The sequence below is a fragment of the Salvelinus namaycush genome, chromosome 1, assembly GCF_016432855.1.
Source record: "Salvelinus namaycush isolate Seneca chromosome 1, SaNama_1.0, whole genome shotgun sequence".
NCBI classification, from domain to species: Eukaryota; Metazoa; Chordata; class Actinopteri; order Salmoniformes; family Salmonidae; genus Salvelinus; species Salvelinus namaycush.
This window is the reverse complement of record NC_052307.1, coordinates 6,627,015-6,646,723: the sequence shown is the minus strand read 5'-3', so window position 1 is coordinate 6,646,723 and position 19,709 is coordinate 6,627,015. Positions and strand designations below refer to the sequence as shown.

Below are 19,709 nucleotides of genomic sequence, written 5' to 3'. Positions count from 1 at the left end.
TATCCTGGATGACATGAATCCAACTACAGATGTTTTTTGTCAGTGGAAAGTAAAAGTCCCGGGGTAGTTTCACCTCGTACAGATCTAGGGTCAGCTTCCCCTCTCCCAATCCTAACCTTAACCATTAGTGGTGAAAATGCTAAACTGACCCCAGATATTACATTCATAGAATAATTCATTATATTTCTAGGATTGTCAAACATTCATTAACCATGTGCCCACATTTGTTTTTCAGTTAAATCCTGAAACTGTTTTCACTATCTCCCTGACATTTCGGCCATTCTTATCTTCACATTATCAAGCCATGTGTTGAGATAACCATCAATATGTCATATCAGATCTTAAGTTACAATTTCTTTGAAATTGCAGTAATCAGATGAACTCACATAACATGATATGGTTCCAAATGGCACCCTATTCCCTTTATAGTGCACTACATTTGTAGGGCTCTGGTAGCAAGTAGTGCACTAGATAGGGAATAGGGTGCCAATTAGGATGCATTTGGCTTTTGACAAAACCATGGCATTTTTATGTACTGTATAGTGTTTGATGTTGAGGGAGGGAAATGCTGTTCTAAACATAACGTGTGTACAAATGGCTTTTCAATTGACCAGTTGTGCTCTTTACGGCTGGGTGGGTGTACACAGTAGATTCACCGTAAACAAGTTTAACGACATCTGGCAAAAGGACACTTGACACGCACGCAATGACACACAAAGTCCCTGACCACTCTGTTCTTTGACCTGGTATATGGAGACCGTGATACGGCATCAGGAGGCGACTCCCCCTATACAGCTTCATTCATGGCAAAGTCCTAAGCTTACTCATTAACACTCCTCCTACACCTCTTCTCTCTATCCAGTGTTTCCAACAGAGTTTCCTATAGGCGGGGCAAAGGCTTTAAGCAATATTCCAAACTGCCAAATATTGACACCAATCTGAAATTCTCAAGTCAAACTTTGGAATTGGGGAAGGACTTCTCTCTGTATAAAGAAGTCATTGCTTCAACTAAGTTCCTTAAAGACTAAGACAGATTGTCTTCCTTCTCATGGAGGTGTGTTTTAGGTTAAATGTCTAAATTACACCGATTCTTAGCAGGATTTTCAGTCCAGTGAAGTCATATGATACCCACCCGAGGTAAGCGATATACGTCCACAATTACTCCCCTGATGGGAAATGTTATCTACTGGCCAAGCTCCGTTTAGAGTTCAAGCTCAGAAGGCAGAGAAATAGGTCGTCAAAGCCTCGCTTGGCGAATTTTAGTGGGAACGTGACCAAATATTTCAATAAAATCTTCGTAAGAGTTGATTCCTTTCTCTTTCTAAACATGCCTCACCCAACATAAATCTAAAGCTCAGAAATCCAAGCTGAAGGCATCTAGTGCTCTGTGAGGAACTGCTCCTGTCTTTCTGTGCTCAGGCATTTTGGTAGAGGGACTTGTTCATGAGCTCCCTCACTCTCGCCGTATGAAGCAACTGTTGTAACAGAGTGAGCCCTCTCCTTTACTATCAGCATAAAGTGATCATAACCCCTTAAACTGTAAACCTCACATTTCATTTGGACCTTTATCCATATGACAACATGGATGATGATTGTGGCTGTCCTGGGTCTGTATAAGATGGATGTCATATCATGATGACATAGGGTGCCGTTCGGGCAATTTAAAGTATTGTTCGGGGCCTTATTTGTGGAGTAACTGTTTTTCTGGGTGATTTGTGACGTTTTATTTTGTGCTTCCAATGACTGTGTTTTTGTATTTTAATGTACAGTGCATTCGGAAAGTATTCAGACCCCTTTCCCTCATCAATCTACACATAATACCCCATAATGACAAAGCAAAAACTGTTTCAAATTTTTTAGCACATTTTTTTATTTAACTAAAAAAACTGAAATGTCACATTTACATACAGTACGAGTCAAAGGTTTGGACACTCCTACATGTTGAGATGTGTCTGTTACTTGAACTCTGTGAAGCAATTATTTGGGCTGCAATTTCTAAGGCTGGTAACTGTAATGAATTTATCCTCTGCAGCAGAGGTAACTCTGGGTCTTCCTTTCCTGTGGCGGTCCTCATGAGAGCCAGTTCTTGAAACTTTCCAGTTTGACTGACCTTCATGTCTTAATGTAATGATGGACTGTCGTTTCGCTTTGCTAAATTTGAGCTGTTCTTGCCATAATATGGACTTGGTCTTTTACCAAATAGGGCTATCTTCTGTATACCAACCCTACCTTGTCACAAAACAGCTGATTGGCTCAAACGTATTAAGAAGGAAAGAAATTCCACAAATTAACTTGAACACAAGGCACACCTGTTAATTGAAATGCATGAAGCTGGTTGAGAGAATGCCAAGAGTGTGCAAAGCTGTCATCAAGGCAAAGGGTGGCTACTTTGAAGAATCTAAAATATATTTCAATGATAGCCTGCCAAAAGGCAAAAGGCCTCCTGCAGGGACAGAGGCTGCGATTTAAAAAAAAATAAAAATAATATTGGACAAAACACATCACAACAAGAGAGACACCACAACACTACATAAAAAGAGAGCTAAGACAACAACACAGCATGGCAGCAACACCATGCACAGTAATCACATGGAAATGAAAGATATCCTAAATGCTAAATCCTAAATGACCTCAAAACAACTGTAAAATAGGCCTATAGTGCAAAATCATAGTATCTCCAGGAAATGTGTAATATGCATCTTTAAACTAACTGGAGTTATGAGTCTCTTCTTTAATCCGATGTCTGCAACCACATCATATTAACAACATTTGAGAGTGGATTCATAAATACAGTTGCCTACGGTCTTCAGTATTTCTCTTGAAGACAACCACTGCAATCTACTTCAATAAAGTATGTTGGGCCATTTCTCATGTTAGATGGTGCGGAGAGCAGCACACTAGAGAGGGCGGATTACGAGACGTCAGCACTCCCCAACCCACTGTATAAATCTGCTCCACCCGCTGACTCCCTCAACACCAAGACCAGTAGGAGCTGCGCGGAATTCTGAACAATGAGGACCACCAACACTAATCTCGAAGCTAGTTTACTTCACACTAACTGGTTTACCTACCTTGAGAAAGCCTTAAACCAAATGGAATTTTACTAAACAACAACTATGGTGTAGATGAAGCATTTTCTTCTTCATCGGACATAATTCGCATTGGACATCGCATAGGCTACCAGTTGATTCCATTCTTAGTTCTCGAACAATCATGGCACTTTCGGTCTTACTGTTGCATGGCACATTTGCTTATTAACCAGTTTTGATGTTTTATTCTTTATGCCAAGCAGTTATTATTGGACAATTTGTAGAAGTGTAGAGTAGTAGAGTGACTGACATCTGGAATTTAGGAAAAAAAACGGTCGCTTCGCAGCGCATGGACAGGTTGTCATCGTGAAATTGGATTAAAATTCTATATTATCCTAATTGTTAAATCTGTCAATTGATTTTAGATATTGAACTCTAAAACATATTAATTTGTATTCAGAATCTTAAAAAAGTTGTCATGGACCTGATATAAATTGAGGATAACCATCACCCATAGGTTTATCGCCAAGGGAAAATGTTTACTCGGTATTTATGTTCCAACGGGAATTTCTTTGACCCAGGGCAGGTTCCACAATTGGACTAAGTTCTACAATGAAGTTATGGGACACCCTTACCACCTGTTTCGTGCTGCTGAGCAGCGTACATACGAGCCCTCTCCGGAACCGACAGTCCACAAAAAGAACACGCGCTTCAGAGAGTCTCCATGACTTCCCGCCAATGCATCTCAGTATATTTTCAACCAAAAGTCCAGAAACAGCCGACAGGGAAGAGCTATCTGTAGAAACACAATGTAAGTTCAGACATTCTCATTTCTGGAATTAAATCTTGGTTAAATCTTGCTATGTAAGTAGGCCACGTCACTGACTTTGCTGCAATAGGTCTGCCTCTTGGTCGGACTGGTTTTGCACTACACATTTAATAGTGTTATTTGTTTCAGAAGCAAGAATATTTGAATAGATCACTCCCAATGACATAAATACAAAATACCAATTGAAGGGCCTGAGTTCCCGCACTAACACCCTGGACCAAAGCTAGGTATCAGCTAGGTGCACTTATCAGATGACAGGACCAGTCAATAACTCTAAAATCACACGACTCTCTGTCAGATGTAAAGATGCACTCAAATATATTGACACCCTTGCACAATTCACTATTTATTCTAAAATAGCCATTCAAACAGTTTTGAAAAGAGAAAACCGAACATTCTGCTCCATTGCCACAATATTTGACCACAATCTGTAGGATAATCTCAAAGAACATATCATGTAGCCTATTGGTACATAAAATATTGTAGTTTCATGGGAATTCCCTCTCCACACTTTGTGTGCATAAATTCTATACAATTTCTGTGAGAAGTTTTAAAAGTGTATACTGCTGTGGATGAGGTATGTACCCAGTCTTCAGGATGTGCATAGTATATACCGCAGACTCTAATTTGCTCTTTTTTCTCTCTGACAGATAACATGGATGAGCTTCAGCCAGAGCAGTTTGAGGATGTGGTGGATTTCATCAAAGTCACCATCAGTAGACTGAAGAGCTCGTTACACCTGGACACGGGCTCAAGGATACGAATGAAACGAGAGAGAAGGAAAGGAGGGAAGGGAGCAACCAGAGGAAAGGACCAGAGGGAGAGGTCTGGGAGCGGACGAGGGAAAGGGGGCAGAGGACAAGGCTGTCTGCTCAAACAGATCCACCTGAATGTGACGGACCTGGGTTTAGGTTATCAAACCAGTGAGGAAATGATCTTCCGGTACTGCAGCGGGCCTTGCAGGATCTCGGAAACCAACTACGATAAAATCGTCAACAACCTCACCCAAAACAAGAGGCTCCTGCCGGAAACGCCGCCTCACGCTTGCTGTCGACCAGTCGCCTTTGACGATGACCTGTCCTTCCTGGATGACCACTTGATGTACCATACAATGAAGAAGCATTCTGCCCGGAGGTGTGGCTGTGTCTGACCTCCGACCTGTGTCACTAAGAAGAGAGTCAATAGTAGTGAGAGGACATGGCTTGGATCAAAACTAGGATACATTTTGTAGAGGCCATCCTAGACCCATTGAAGGTACATGAAATGAAAGGGCCTACCAATGCTTTGTGTTGTTGATAGGATGATTTAGGAGGCATGCCATACCTCTCCATTGATAATTGTATCCCACCACTAACTGATGACGTCAAAATCATACTGACTCTATGGATGGTTTTAGATGCTGACAATGGACTTAACATGTACAACAAATACTGAATTACAATGTGTACAATATTTAGAAAGATTTAATTAACTTATTCTTATTTATTACAGTTTTTATAATAAAGGAATTATCTTCTTGTTATTTATTTCTATGTCATTTCCTCGATAAGTGCCAAAGGTTTAAGTCATGGATGAAAGGGCATATTATAGGGTTTTGGGGAGAGTAGGCTATTCTATATCCTGGGCCCAGTTTTTTTTAATGCATAGAAACAGAATGAATAGAACGGACAAATCGTTGACTTGAATGTGGGCTCCCGTTCTATTTCTATGCATTTAATCCTATCCGATGTGCGAAATCCACACAGATAACTTTGGAAAAACTGCACCCTGGGTACAGTACCAGTCCGTTTAGCATGGCCTGTGTGTCGTCTATTATTGTCCTCCCGCATCCTGCTCGACTTCGATATAACCATAGTGGTTCCACATCATCATCAAAAAACATATTAGTCCCCATGCCAGCCAAAAGAGACCTGCTATCCTGCTCTGGTCTTCAAGGTTTGTGTGCTTGTGCTTTAGTCAGTTGATTGTGTGTTTTTTTTGTTCAGACTAGTGCGCTTGTCTGAATTTCAATGATATTATTCTGGTAAAAAAAAAGGGAAGGTGTTCTTTATTATTCAGGGTTGAAGAGTTGTGTGCTGATCTTATTAAGTTGTATTACTGAACCAAAGTTCTCAAAACTATTTTTTTATACATTATTTGTTTTTTTTATAACTTTGTATTGGTTCCAACCGCTGTGTCAATGGGTGACAGCTGCATGTTAATTCATAGGCCTATGTCATCTTTAAATTAGATCACTTTTCTTTTCCATTTTATATTATTAGTCATTTAAAATCGTTAGCTGGTTGTAATCAATACTCAGGAATCTTCTGGCTAGCATGTTTGAAGAATGTATCAATGCAAGTGGAAACAGATTGTAGAGAGGTGCATTAAACAACATGATAGGTGAATGAGGGGAGAAACACTCTCTCTTCCCATGCTTTTGAATACACCACTAATAGGCCTACAATCCAATTCCACATTGCTACATTTTCCAAAACTACTAGCCAAAATATTTTGGACGGCACTAAATAGGTCTATCCAGCAAACTAATTTAAAAGGGTTTGGATGAAATGACTACACCCTCGGTTTGACAACACCTTTAAGATCCCACGCTGTACAGATCCTCCCCTTTTGAGCTCTGTAAACCTTATGCAGTTGAGAAACAGAGTCAGATTAGTACTATCAAATCGGTCCTTAGACATTGCATTGTTAGGCTCAGGGCTGTGCATCACTCCTGTGCCCCAATCAGGACCCACTGCCCTCTATGGATGCCCTAATGACATCATTTGCCTCTCCACTCCTTATGGAATCTTATGACATGTCTGTCATGTCTGATACTGATGACACGGTCTGTGAGGATAAAGCTTTGTGGATTATACTACAGGGCTGCTTGATGAGAGCTGCTTCACTGGGTATTACAGTCCTCAATGGGTTTAGTTCAGTGACGTCTGATCCCCTAACTGGCTGCATGCTAACCACTGGGGACTTTGCTATGATCCTTTAAAAGTATAATATTGATCTGAACAATTATTTTGTACGCCTGATTCCCACTGTAGGGCCGACGCGAATCGCACTGCGCTGGCTTGGACATCTTCTTAACACATTGTCCTCTCCAACACTGTTCCAACAACTATGGTGGATGTGTAACCAGGCCAGACCAGTACATCTCGGCTTGGCCCTGTACTGTGAACCAGACTTTACTATCTGCAAATACATAGGCAGGTCTACACAGTGGCAGGTCTACAAAGAGAGAGGTCTACATAGAGAGAGGTCTACACAGAGAGAGGTAGGTCTACACAGAGAGAAGTGGGTCTTTATAAATACGATTGATTGATTGGTCTACACAGAGAGTGGTAGGTTTACACAGAGAGAGGTCTACACAGAGAGAGGTAGGTCTACACAGAGAGAGGTAGGTCTACACAGAGAGTGGTAGGTTTACACAGAGAGAGGTAGGTTTACACAGAGAGAGGTAGGCAGGTCTACACAGAGAGTGGTAGGTTTACACAGAGAGAGGTCTACACAGAGGTAGGTAGGTCTACACAGAGGTAGGTAGGTCTACACAGAGAGAGGTCTACACAGAGGTAGGCAGGTCTACACAGAGAGAGGTAGGTTTACACAGAGAGAGGTCTACACAGAGGTAGGTAGGTCTACACAGAGGTAGGTAGGTCTACACAGAGAGATGCAGGTCTACATAGAGAGAGGCAGGTCTACACAGAGAGAGGTAGGTCTACACAGAGGTAGGTAGGTCTACACAGAGAGATGCAGGTCTACATAGAGAGAGGCAGGTCTACACAGAGAGAGGTCTACACAGAGAGAGGTCTACACAGAGAGAGGTCTACACAGAGGTAGGTAGGTCTACACAGAGAGAGGTCTACACAGAGGTAGGTAGGTCTACACCGAGAGATGCAGGTCTACATAGAGAGATGCAGGTCTACATAGAGAGAGGCAGGTCTACACAGAGAGAGGTCTACACAGAGAGAGGTCTACATAGAGGTAGGTAGGTCTACACAGAGAGAGGTCTACACAAAGGTGGGTCTACACAGAGAGGTCTACACAGAGAGAGGTCTACATAGAGGTAGGTAGGTCTACACAGAGAGAGGTCTACACAAAGGTAGGTCTGCACAGAGAGGTCTACACAAAGGTAGGTCTACACAGAGAGAGGTCTACACAGAGAGAGGTCTACACGGAGGTAGGTAGGTCTACACAAAGAGAGGTCTACACAAAGGTAGGTCTACACAGAGAGGTCTACACAAAGGTAGGTCTGCACAGAGAGGTCTACACAAAGGTAGGTCTACACAGAGAGAGGTCTACACAGAGAGAGGTCTACACGGAGGTAGGTAGGTCTACACAAAGAGAGGTCTACACAAAGGTAGGTCTACACAGAGAGGTCTACACAAAGGTAGGTCTACACAGAGAGAGGTCTACACAGAGAGAGGTCTACACGGAGGTAGGTAGGTCTACACAAAGGTAGGTCTACACAGAGAGAGGTCTACACAGAGAGAGGTCTACATGGAGGTAGGTAGGTCTACACAGAGAGAGATCTACACAGAGAGAGGTCTACACAGAGGTAGGTAGGTCTACACAGAGAGAGGTCTACACAAAGGTAGGTCTACACAGAGAGAGGTCTACACGGGGGTAGGTAGGTCTACACAAAGGTAGGTCTATACAGAGAGAGGTCTACACAGAGAGAGATCTACACGGAGATAGGTAGGTCTACACAGAGAGAGATCTACACAGAGAGAGGTCTACACAGAGGTAGGTAGGTCTACACAGAGAGAGGTCTACACAGAGAGAGGTCTACACAGAGGTAGGTAGGTCTACACAGAGAGAGGTCTACACGGAGGTAGGTAGGTCTACACAGAGAGAGGTCTACACAGAGAGAGGTCTACACAGAGGCAGCCGTTTCAAAACGGCATTGTCTGTTTCATCAGTGTTGTCTGTTTCATCAGTGTTATTTTAGACCAGGAGAGAAAACCACACAAAGGGACTAAAATAATGTGCAAAGCAGTAGGAAGAAGAATAGAGAAGGGAGAGAAGGGTCAAATGAAGTCCAATCTTATCAGATGGAGGAAACAGGTAAGCTTTCATGTGAACGGAGTGACAACACAAGAGGGAGGTGAAGATGGAGGGAGGTGAAGATGTAGGGGTGTAGAAGAGGTGGAATAGAAAACATGAGATGTAGTGTGGTTGACATGTGATCCAGCCCTCCCCATCCCCATGGCCTTGACACAATGACTCAGCCCATCAACACAACAGAGGAAATAATTACACGTCCAGGAACAAAGAGGTGACCAGATCGTTAGATGAGCTACACCACGGACTATTGTTAGGGTATCGTAGGCCACTTGTAAATGAAGGACAATACCCAACGACTGAACCTAGACACCCAGTCCAACTGCTATCTGGTAACAGAACACAGGTGGTGGCAAAGCAGGTGCTAAATACATGTATGAGCGAAAACACACTCCTTGTCCCTGGGGGGGGTTTCAAAAGAGCTTTTCAGATACAAACGGCAATTTCTATAATCAGGACAAAATGGTTGATGATCAGTAGACTTGGCTCTCTCTGACGCTGCCATGCGTCAATGTGTGAAAAAACAAAGAATGTGGAAAAATGACCTCAAACATGAAGTGGGAGGATGATAACATCAGATGGGGGGCGGGGGGTCAAGCCAAGGGGGATATGAAACACAGGGACCATAAGGCTGTGCGTGACCGGGTTTCACAACTCTGAAATCTTTCAACGTGAGTCAGTTGTATGGGAATATGGGAAGAGTCGGGGCTAATATGGCCGCAGCACCAGAGGGTGACCAGGGGGGCAACAAGCTGATTCGTTTCCTGGATGTCTGTCCTCCAACCACAGCCCACCCTTTCACCAGTCCTTATCTGCAGTTAGATCTCACCCACAGCCCACCCTTTCACCAGTCCTTAGCTGAAGTTAGATCTCACCCACAGCCCACCCTTTCACCAGTCCTTAGCTGCAGTTAGATCTCACCCACAGCCCACCCTTTCACCAGTCCTTATCTGCAGTTAGATCTCAACCACAGCCCACCCTTTCACCAGTCCTTATCTGCAGTTAGATCTCACCCACAGCCCACCCTTTCACCAGTCCTTAGCTGAAGTTAGATCTCACCCACAGCCCACCCTTTCACCAGTCCTTAGCTGCAGTTAGATCTCACCCACAGCCCACCCTTTCACCAGTCCTTATCTGCAGTTAGATCTCACCCACAGCCCACCCTTTCACCAGTCCTTAGCTGAAGTTAGATCTCACCCACAGCCCACCCTTTCACCAGTCCTTATCTGCAGTTAGATCTCAACCACAGCCCACCCTTTCACCAGTCCTTAGCTGCAGTTAGATCTCCCCACAGCCCACCCTTTCACCAGTCCTTATCTGCAGTTAGATCTCACCCACAGCCCACCCTTTCACCAGTCCTTATCTGCAGTTAGATCTCACCCACAGCCCACCCTTTCACCAGTCCTTATCTGCAGTTAGATCTCAACCACAGCCCATCCTTTCACCAGTCCTTAGCTGCAGTTAGATCTCACCCACAGCCATACAGTGAGTCAGTCTCACCATTACTCTTACATGTGCCCCCACCCCCACCACCTCTCACTACAGAGGTCAAACTCAGTGCAAGCCACAGTATCTCTCACGCAACCCCACATGTCTACTTAAATGACTTGTCTAGTTTCCTTAGATGTTATCTGTTTATTATCCTGCCTTATTTCTTACATTGGAACAAGGTTTTGTAACATATAGATATTCCATGATTATGTAGAAATTACTTCCAACTTTACAGTAATAATACTTGTTTAGGCTGCCTCGTATTTTCTGATGAGGTGTGAAATGTAATGTAACCTTTTTCAGGTGAGCGTCAGTCAGATGTCTGACTCAAAGCAGGCTTATTAAATATTCAGGTGTGCCAAGCCGGGGGAAACCTGAGTGTCTCACACCTGTGTAACGCTAACGTGTCTCCCACAGTACAACCAGCTCCCCTCTTACACATAGACTGACTGAATTCAGTCAGAATGTGTCAAGTTCCCCCCATGGACTGCTGTGTGTCATTGTCATTATACTATATGTGTTTAAGTGTATATCCGTGTGTGTGTGTGTGTGTGTGTGTGTGTGTGTGTGTGTGTGTGTGTGTGTGGTGTGTGGTGTGTGGTGTGTGTGTGTGTGTGTGTGTGTGTGTGTGTGTGTGTGTGTGTGTGTGTGTGTGTGTGTGTGTGTGTGTGTGTGTGTGTGTGTGTGTGTGTGTGTGTGTGTGTGTGTATATATATATACCTGTCTGTTTTTTTCTGTGTGTGTGTGTTTTTACGCACGTGTGAGACTGTAATTTAATGGAAGCCCTTGAAATTGAGTAACATACACACAAACACATACAAACACACAGAGAGAGACAGAGATAGAGAGAGAGACAGACAGCGAGGAAGAGTGAGTGAGAGAGTGAGAGAGAGAGAGAGAGAGAGAGAGAGAGAGAGAGAGAGGAGACAAAGTGACTTTCCATTCGGGAGCCTGGTTGTCTCTGCGGTTCATAGTTCATTGCTCACAGGAGACAGGAGCAGTGTTTGGTGGAAACTGTCCATACTCCTCCTGCACAGTACATTAAGCAAAGAGGTTACTGCTGACGGCCTGTCTCTTTCTCTTTGGAGTGAGCGGCATGGTGCCGTGCCATCCAGCAGCACACAGAGCCACACAGAACTCTGGTCAGTGTGGGAAGCACTTCTCCCGGGCGTGACAGTGAGGTGGCCTGCCTCTCCTCTCCTAGGCCACATGACCAGCAGCAGCACAGCAGAGTCACAGAGGAGACAAACTGTCCTCTAGCTGCCCTTTGGGGGGTCTGATGGAAACACAATCAGAGGAGAGAAGAGGGGACGGGAGAGGGGAGAGGAGGGAGGAGAGAGGAGAGAAAATGGGACGGGAGAGGGGAGAGGAGAGGAGGGAGGAGAGAGAGGAGAGAGGGGACGTATCAGAATTGATGCCCTGGTACAACCCCTGTTAGCCTGGGACTGGAGCATGGGCCCCCGTGACGACACCCTATCCTGTATGGGCTCTGGTCAAAAGTAGTGTACTACATAGGGAATAGGGTGGCATTTAGGATGCAACCGTGGACTACGGTGTCACTACAGCTCAGAGTTCCAGGAGAAAAAAAGAGTTCATTAAGAGAATGACGTCTCGTCTTTACACGATTGAGAATCGAGTTTCATTAAGCAGATGCTTGACGGGCAACACTTGGTCTTCATTAGGCATTAGGATGAGGTCCGAGACAGATACTCCAACCTGACTGAAAACATCAAAGGCATGTCAACAAATCATTTTTACTGGTATTCGTTTGCATTGTACACATTCACTCATCGGACGGAAGGAACACCGACGGCCTTCCAAACAAGACGTCTCGGACAGAGAATGTGTGTCCTCACCAGGGTTTTACAACCGGTACAAACAATTGGGGGCGGCTGTATGAAACCGGTAAACTCCCTCTCCTGAACAAAGCGGATAAATTATGCGTTTCTGGATGTAGCGGGAAGGATAGGATGAGGTCTGGATGTAGAGGGAAGGAAAGGATGAGGTCTGGATGTAGCGGGAAGGAAAGGATGAGGTCTGGATGTAGCGGGAAGTAAAGTAGGAAAGGATGAGGTCTGGATGTAGCGGGAAGGAAAGGATGAGGTCTGGATGTAGCGGGAAGGAAAGTAGGAAAGGATGAGGTCTGGATATAGCGGGAAGGATAGGATGAGGTCTGGATGTAGCAGGAAGGAAAGTAGGAAAGGATGAGGTTTGGATGTAGCGGGAAGGAAAGGATAAGGTCTGGATGTAGCGGGAAGGATGAGGTCTGGATGTAGAGGGAAGGAAAGGATGAGGTCTGGATGTAGCAGGAAGGAAAGGATGAGATCTGGATGTAGCAGGAAGGATGAGGTCTAGATGTAGCAGGAAGGATAGGATGAGGTCTGGATGTAGAGGGAAGGAAAGGATGAGGTCTGGATGTAGCGGGAAGTAAAGTAGGAAAGGATGAGGTCTGGATGTAGTGGGAAGGAAAGGATGAGGTCTAGATGTATCGGGAAGGAAAGGATGAGGTCTGGATGTAGCAGGAAGTAAATGATGAGGTCTAGATGTAGCAGGAAGAAAAGGATGAGGTTTAGATGTATCGGGAAGGAAAGGATGAGGTCTGGATGTAGCAGGAAGGAAAGGATGAGGTCTGGATGTAGCGGGAAGGAAAGGATGAGGTCTGGATGTAGCGGGAAGGAAAGGATGAGGTCTGGATGTAGCGGGAAGGAAAGGATGAGGTCTGGATGTAGAAGGAAGGAAAGGATTAGGTCTGGATGTAGCGGGAAGGAAAGGTTGAGGTCTGGATGTAGCGGGAAGGAAAGGATGAGGTCTGGATGTAGCGGGAAGGATAGGATGAGGTCTAGATGTAGCGGGAAGGATAGGATGAGGTCTAGATGTAGCGGGAAGGATAGGATGAGGTCTAGATGTAGCGGGAAGGATTGGATGAGGTCTGGATGTAGCAGGAAGGATAGGATGAGGTCTGGATGTAGAGGGAAGGAAAGGATGAGGTCTGGATGTAGCGGGAAGTAAAGTAGGAAAGGATGAGGTCTGGATGTAGTCGGAAGGAAAAGATGAGGTCTAGATGTAGAGGGAAGGAAAGGATGAGGTCTGGATGTAGCGGGAAGGAAAGTAGGAAAGGATGAGGTCTAGATGTAGTGGGAAGGAAAGGATGAGGTATAGATGTAGCAGGAAGGATAGGATGAGGTCTGGATGTAGCAGGAAGAAAAGGATGAGGTCTGGATGTAGAGGGAAGGAAAGGATGAGGTCTGGATGTAGCGGGAAGGAAAGTAGGAAAGGATGAGGTCTAGATGTAGCGGGAAGGAAAGGATGAGGTATAGATGTAGCAGGAAGGATAGGATGAGGTCTGGATGTAGCGGGAAGGATGGGATGAGGTCTAGATGTAGCGGGAAGGAAAGGAAGAGCTCAGGATGTAGCGGGAAGGAAAGTAGGAAAGGATGAGGTCTGGATGTAGCGGGAAGGAAAGGATGAGGTCAGGATGTAGCGGGAAGGAAAGGATGAGGTCTGGATGTAGCAGGAAGGATAGGATGAGGTCTAGATGCAGCGGGAAGGATAGGATGAGGTCTAGATGTAGCGGGAAGGAAAGGATGAAAGGTGAGGTCTGGATGCAGCAGGAAGGAAAGTAGGAAAGGTGAGGTCTGGATGCAGCAGGAAGGAATGGATGAGGTCTGGATGTAGCGGGAAGGAAAGGATGAAAGGTGAGGTCTGGATGCAGCAGGAAGGAAAGGATAAAAGTTGAGGTCTGGATGCAGCAGGAAGGAAAGTAGGAAAGGTGAGGTCTGCGCTAGCTAAGGGAAAGGAAGCTGGTCAAAGGAGAACATATTACCCTGATGAAAGCAGCTTAATAGTATCCAGCTGTTCAACCTCTGTGTGTGTCTGTCAGTCTGTGACGTCATCAGTCAGGGACAGAAACACCAACATGCCCTGGCCCCTGACCCATCTAATCAAGTAAGAACAGCTCAGCACTAACACTTCATTGAGCCTGGTTTATGTGTAATCCAAACCTTTTTTCTTGACCAAACAAGATTTATACAGTGTAATACAATTAATTACCATTTGGGTTTAATTCAGATTGTTATCAGGGCTCAGTCTGATATCGTTCTGCTCAGGTCTTTTCATCCATTCTAGTATTGAAGTGAATAACAGGATTGCTTTCAATTTGGGCCAACTGTTCATTAGAGAATTCAGGTGGTCATTCATCTCAATTTGTAGTGAGCAAAGCAAACCTACTTCTAGTTCTGAGGTCCACATCATGGTCTTCTAAGTAATGTTGTAGCAGCCAAAATGGACACACCCTGACCACACCCAACTTCTGTTGGTTCCTGTCTGGATCCAGCCAATCAAAGTCAACCAAACTATGCTAGATTAGGACATTACCTTCCAAACTCAACAGGATGTATAATGTGTGCGCTTCTGCAAAAACACAGCTAGCTAAAACAACATTTTATTTTACCCACAGCGGCTGCCCTAGTTACGGCTAGTGACATTGAGACTTTTCACCCCGTGGTGTGCGGGGAGTTGAGGCCGGGGCGATCGTGCACAGTTCAGCCATGTCAGGTGTGATTGGGCTGGATTGACGGCGGCTGGGCTGGCTGTGTTTTTAGCTCTGCTCTCACCTGGGTCACAGAGGAGAGACGAGCCCTGTAGAGGGAGGCACAGTGAGGAAAGCCTCTAATCTCCCTCCATAAACAGCCAGACCCCTCACTCAACTCCCCAGGAGATGAAACATCATCTCTCCACAGATCTGTTTCTTTTAGCTCTCCACGTCATATCACACAGCACAAGGCCTAGCTGGCTGGACTGTTGCCAGGTCTCCTATCACACAGCACTGGGCCTAGCTGGCTGGACTGTTGCCAGGTCTCCTATCACACAGCACCGGGCCTAGCTGGCTGGACTGTTGCCAGGTCTCCTATCACACAGCACATGGCCTAGCTGGCTGGACTGTTGCCAGGTCTCCTATCACACAGCACAGGGCCTAGCTGGCTGGACTGTTGCCAGGTCTCCTATCACACAGCACTGGGCCTAGCTGGCTGGATTGTTGCCAGGTCTCCTATCACACAGCACTGGGCCTAGCTGGCTGGACTGTTGCCAGATCTCCTATCACACAGCACAGGGCCTAGCTGGCTGGACTGTTGCCAGGTCTCCTATCACACAGCACAGGGCCTAGTTGGCTGGACTGTTGCCAGGTCTCCTATCACACAGCACTGGGCCTAGCTGGCTGGATTGTTGCCAGGTCTCCTATCACACAGCACTGGGCCTAGCTGGCTGGACTGTTGCCAGGTCTCCTATCACACAGCACTGGGCCTAGCTGGCTGGATTGTTGCCAGGTCTCCTATCACACAGCACAGGGCCTAGCTGGCTGGACTGTTGCCAGGTCTCCTATCACACAGCACTGGGCCTAGCTGGCTGGATTGTTGCCAGGTCTCCTATCACACAGCACAGGGCCTAGCTGGCTGGACTGTTGCCAGGTCTCCTATCACACAGCACAGGGCCTAGCTGGCTGGACTGTTGCCAGGTCTCCTATCACACAGCACTGGGCCTAGCTGGCTGGGTTGTTGCCAAGGCTCCTATCACACAGCACTGGGCCTAGCTGGCTGGACTTTTGCCAGGTCTCCTATCACACAGCACAGGGCCTAGCTGGCTGGACTGTTGCCAGGTCATCTCTCTCCTTCCTTCTCTCGCTCATTGTGACTGCCTCGTTAGATAAAGAACATCTGAAACCCCTTCACAAACAACACTCCAGCATGCAGAGGACTTCAACATGGTCCCACTGTCAAATGACCAAACCGTCATAGATGGTTGTAATTAGCAGTAACTTTTTGCTTTTGTTACTATAAAATGAGAATAAAACGTGCCTGTCTCTTCGATTTTTTTTAACACCAAAATAATTGCAATGTGGGGAAACAAATAATTCATTAATATGAATAATTCCTACTGTGATGTGTTTAAGAATGGTGCACACAAATAGTTGACCTGAATGGCGTGTGAATGGAAAAAGTTCCCGGAATAGTTCCTCAAAAGGCTTTTCAGGGGATTTGGAGGGTGTGGGTGTGTATAGTATAATCTTTAGATAAAAGGTAAGGGGTAAGCGCTACACTATAGAAAGTTTTGTGTTTATCCAAAGCATTCTTGTCTGAGTGTATGATGGCAGTGGGCTGGTTAGTTTACGTTAGACTAAGTTACTGTCAGGTCTAGGAGCGGGAGAGGTCTGCTCTGAGGGGGAAGAGCCAGTCAGCCCCATCACTGCTCTGAGGGGGAAGAGCCAGTCAGCCCCATCACTGCTCTGAGGGGGAAGAGCCAGTCAGCCAGATCACTGCTCTGAGGGGGAAGAGCCAGTCAGACCCATCACTGCTCTGAGGGGGAAGAGCCAGTCAGCCAGATCACTGCTCTGAGGGGGAAGAGCCAGTCTGCCCCATCACTGCTCTGAGGGCGAAGAGCCAGTCAGCCCCATCACTGCTCTGAGGGGGAAGAGCCAGTCTGCCCCAGCACCGCTCTGAGGGCGAAGAGCCAGTCTGCCCCATCACCGCTCTGAGGGCGAAGAGCCAGTCTGCCCCATCACCGCTCTGAGGGCGAAGAGCCAGTCTGCCCCATCACCGCTCTGAGGGCGAAGAGCCAGTCTGCCCCATCACTGCTCTGAGGGCGAAGAGCCAGTCAGCCCCATCACCGCTCTGAGGGCGAAGAGCCAGTCAGCCCCATCACCGCTCTGAGGGCGAAGAGCCAGTCAGCCCCATCACTGCTCTGAGGGCGAAGAGCCAGTCTGCCCCATCACCGCTCTGAGGGCGAAGAGCCAGTCTGCCCCATCACCGCTCTGAGGGCAAAGAGCCAGTCTGCCCCATCACCGCTCTGAGGGCGAAGAGCCAGTCTGCCCCATCACCGCTCTGAGGGCGAAGAGCCAGTCAGCCCCATCACTGCTCTGAGGGCGAAGAGCCAGTCTGCCCCATCACTGCTCTGAGAGCGAAGAGCCAGTCTGCCCCATCACTGCTCTGAGGGCGAAGAGCCAGTCTGCCCCATCACCACTCTGAGGGCGAAGAGCCAGTCTGCCCCATCACTGCTCTGAGGGCGAAGAGCCAGTCAGCCAGTCAGCCCCATCAATGTGTTATAATTAGCCTGCTATGCGGGATGAAGTGTCCCCTGGTACAGATCTAGGATCAGCTTCCACAATCCTAACCTTTAACCATTAGTGGGGAAACATTAAAAACTGACCCAAGGTCAGCGTCTAGGGGCAACTTCACTCTACTCCGTAACCTAAATACTGCTCCCCAAACAGAAAGCACAACCATTTATCAGCAGATCCTTCAAAGATAGCCCACCTTATCTAAACCTGGGCTCCCACGAAGGATAAGAGAGGGGGTTAGGGGAGGGTAAGAGAGGGGGTTAGGGGAGGCAGCATGCGTCATGGCATGTATATTGGCTATAAAGGAACTACTGCAGCAGTCATTAGCATTATTATAGGAATAGTGGTGAAGTCTCTAATCTGGAGAGGGAAGATAACATTGCTGCTCACCCAGAGCTCTAAAAGCCGTTTCCTCCGACTCTAGTGTCATCAAAATGCTGCTTCTGCCTCATTTTAGATTACCTTTTCATTCTAACTCTTTCAGCCCCCGCTCTAAGTCGGAGTGGGGGAGGGCTATATCTCACAGGTTGAACCAGACCACAGACAAAGTGTTGTAGAGAATGTGCTCCTCGAAATCACAGATAGAGCCATCAACAGCATCGTATAATCACAGATAGAGCCATCAACAGCATCGTACAATCCAACAATAAAAACCAAAAACATTGCTACATGCCACAAAGACATACCATTGGGCCAGTGCAGCCATTCATTTCTTACTTAGACACATCTATAGCAATATAGGGCTTCCTATATTTACAGTAAGCATTGCAAGACTGATCAATTATTTGAGAAGTTAGGGAAGTTCGTAAGCATCAGATGAAGTTCCTCAAGTCTGCTACCTGTGAGAATCTACCAGTGGGTTACTCTGTGGACTTACAGCAACATTATAGATGAAGAATTTCATTTTGTCTTCCAAAAGTCATGATTTGACAACATACATCACCAACATACATAAGCTTTGCTGACTCCCTGAAATAGCAGAATGTTGTATCTAAGAACAGTGGCTAATTCAGACCTTTGTCAATCAGTACAGGAGTGGTAGACTATGGAGCTGTCTGACTGTACAATCGCGAACACTGCCATCATCGAGCTGAAATGACGGATGTTTTGAGAGGACTGCTAATGTTTGCATTAGTACAGAAGACACCATGAAAGTTCGTCATGACCCCGACATTGAGACAGAGGACCTCATCTTAAGCAGGACATCGGGGCACTTAACAAATACCAAAGAGGAGCCTCTACTCAGTCTACAGATCTGCTGCAGTGTGGCTAGGGCTGCTGTGTGTTCTCCTACTGGCTGGGGTCATAGGACTGGTTCTCTACCACAACAAAGTTAAAAGGTGATTTTGAGCAGGAGACTCTGCTTCAGAGAAATGAACTTCAGAAGAGGTTTGATGATCTGGTGCAACGATTACACCAGGGATGGATTGATGATCTGGTGCAACGGTTACACCAGGGGTGGATGGATGATCTTCACCTCAAGACTAGATTAAACCTCTAAAATGTACTACCTCTCCACTGAGAAGAAAACCTGGGATGTGAGCAGACAGGACTGTTGTAAGAGAGAAACAGCAGAGAGGAACCGGACTTGATCTATGGATTGAACAAGCATGTCTGGATTGGTCTGACTGACAGAGAGAACCTGGAAATGGATAGAAAGCAGACCACTAACTACAGCATACTGGGCAGGTATGGACAGCAGACCACTAACTACAGCATACTGGGCAGGTATGGACAGCAGACCACTAACTACAGCATACTGGGCAGGTATGGACAGCAGACCACTAACTACAGCATACTGGGCAGGTATGGACAGCAGACCACTAACTACAGCATACTGGGCAGGTATGGACAGCAGACCACTATCTACAGCATACTGGGCAGGTATGGACAGCAGACCACTATCTACAGCATACTGGGCAGGTATGGACAGCAGACCACTAACTACAGCATACTGGGCAGGTACGGACAGCAGACCACTATCTACAGCATACTGGGCAGGTATGGACAGCCGACCACTAACTACAGCATACTGGGCAGGTATGGACAGCAGACCACTAACTACAGCATACTGGTGCAGGTATGGGAACGCAGACCACTAACTACAGCATACTGGGCAGTATGGACAGCAGACCACTAACTACAGCATACTGGGCAGGTACGGACAGCGACCACTATCTACAGCATACTGGGCAGG

At 46.3% G+C, this 19,709-nt stretch overlaps 1 protein-coding gene across 1 annotated transcript; it reads left to right on the top strand.

The window, feature by feature from the left end:
* The first annotated feature begins 3,641 nt into the window (after positions 1-3,641).
* Positions 3,642-5,008, top strand: LOC120053636 (glial cell line-derived neurotrophic factor). Its single transcript, XM_039000794.1, has 2 exons — positions 3,642-3,840; positions 4,509-5,008. Exons 1-2 carry the CDS (start codon positions 3,642-3,644, stop codon positions 5,006-5,008), a joined length of 699 nt encoding a protein of 232 aa, XP_038856722.1.
* Positions 5,009-19,709: the final 14,701 nt, after the last annotated feature.

Bases quoted from the DNA above. Each gene is read 5' to 3' on its own strand.
- LOC120053636 (XM_039000794.1), top strand. From the start codon at position 3,642: ATGAAGTTATGGGACACCCTTACCACCTGTTTCGTGCTGCTGAGCAGC. The intron at 3,841-4,508 runs GTAAGTTCAGAC...TCTCTCTGACAG, and splicing joins GCTATCTGTAGAAACACAAT to ATAACATGGATGAGCTTCAG.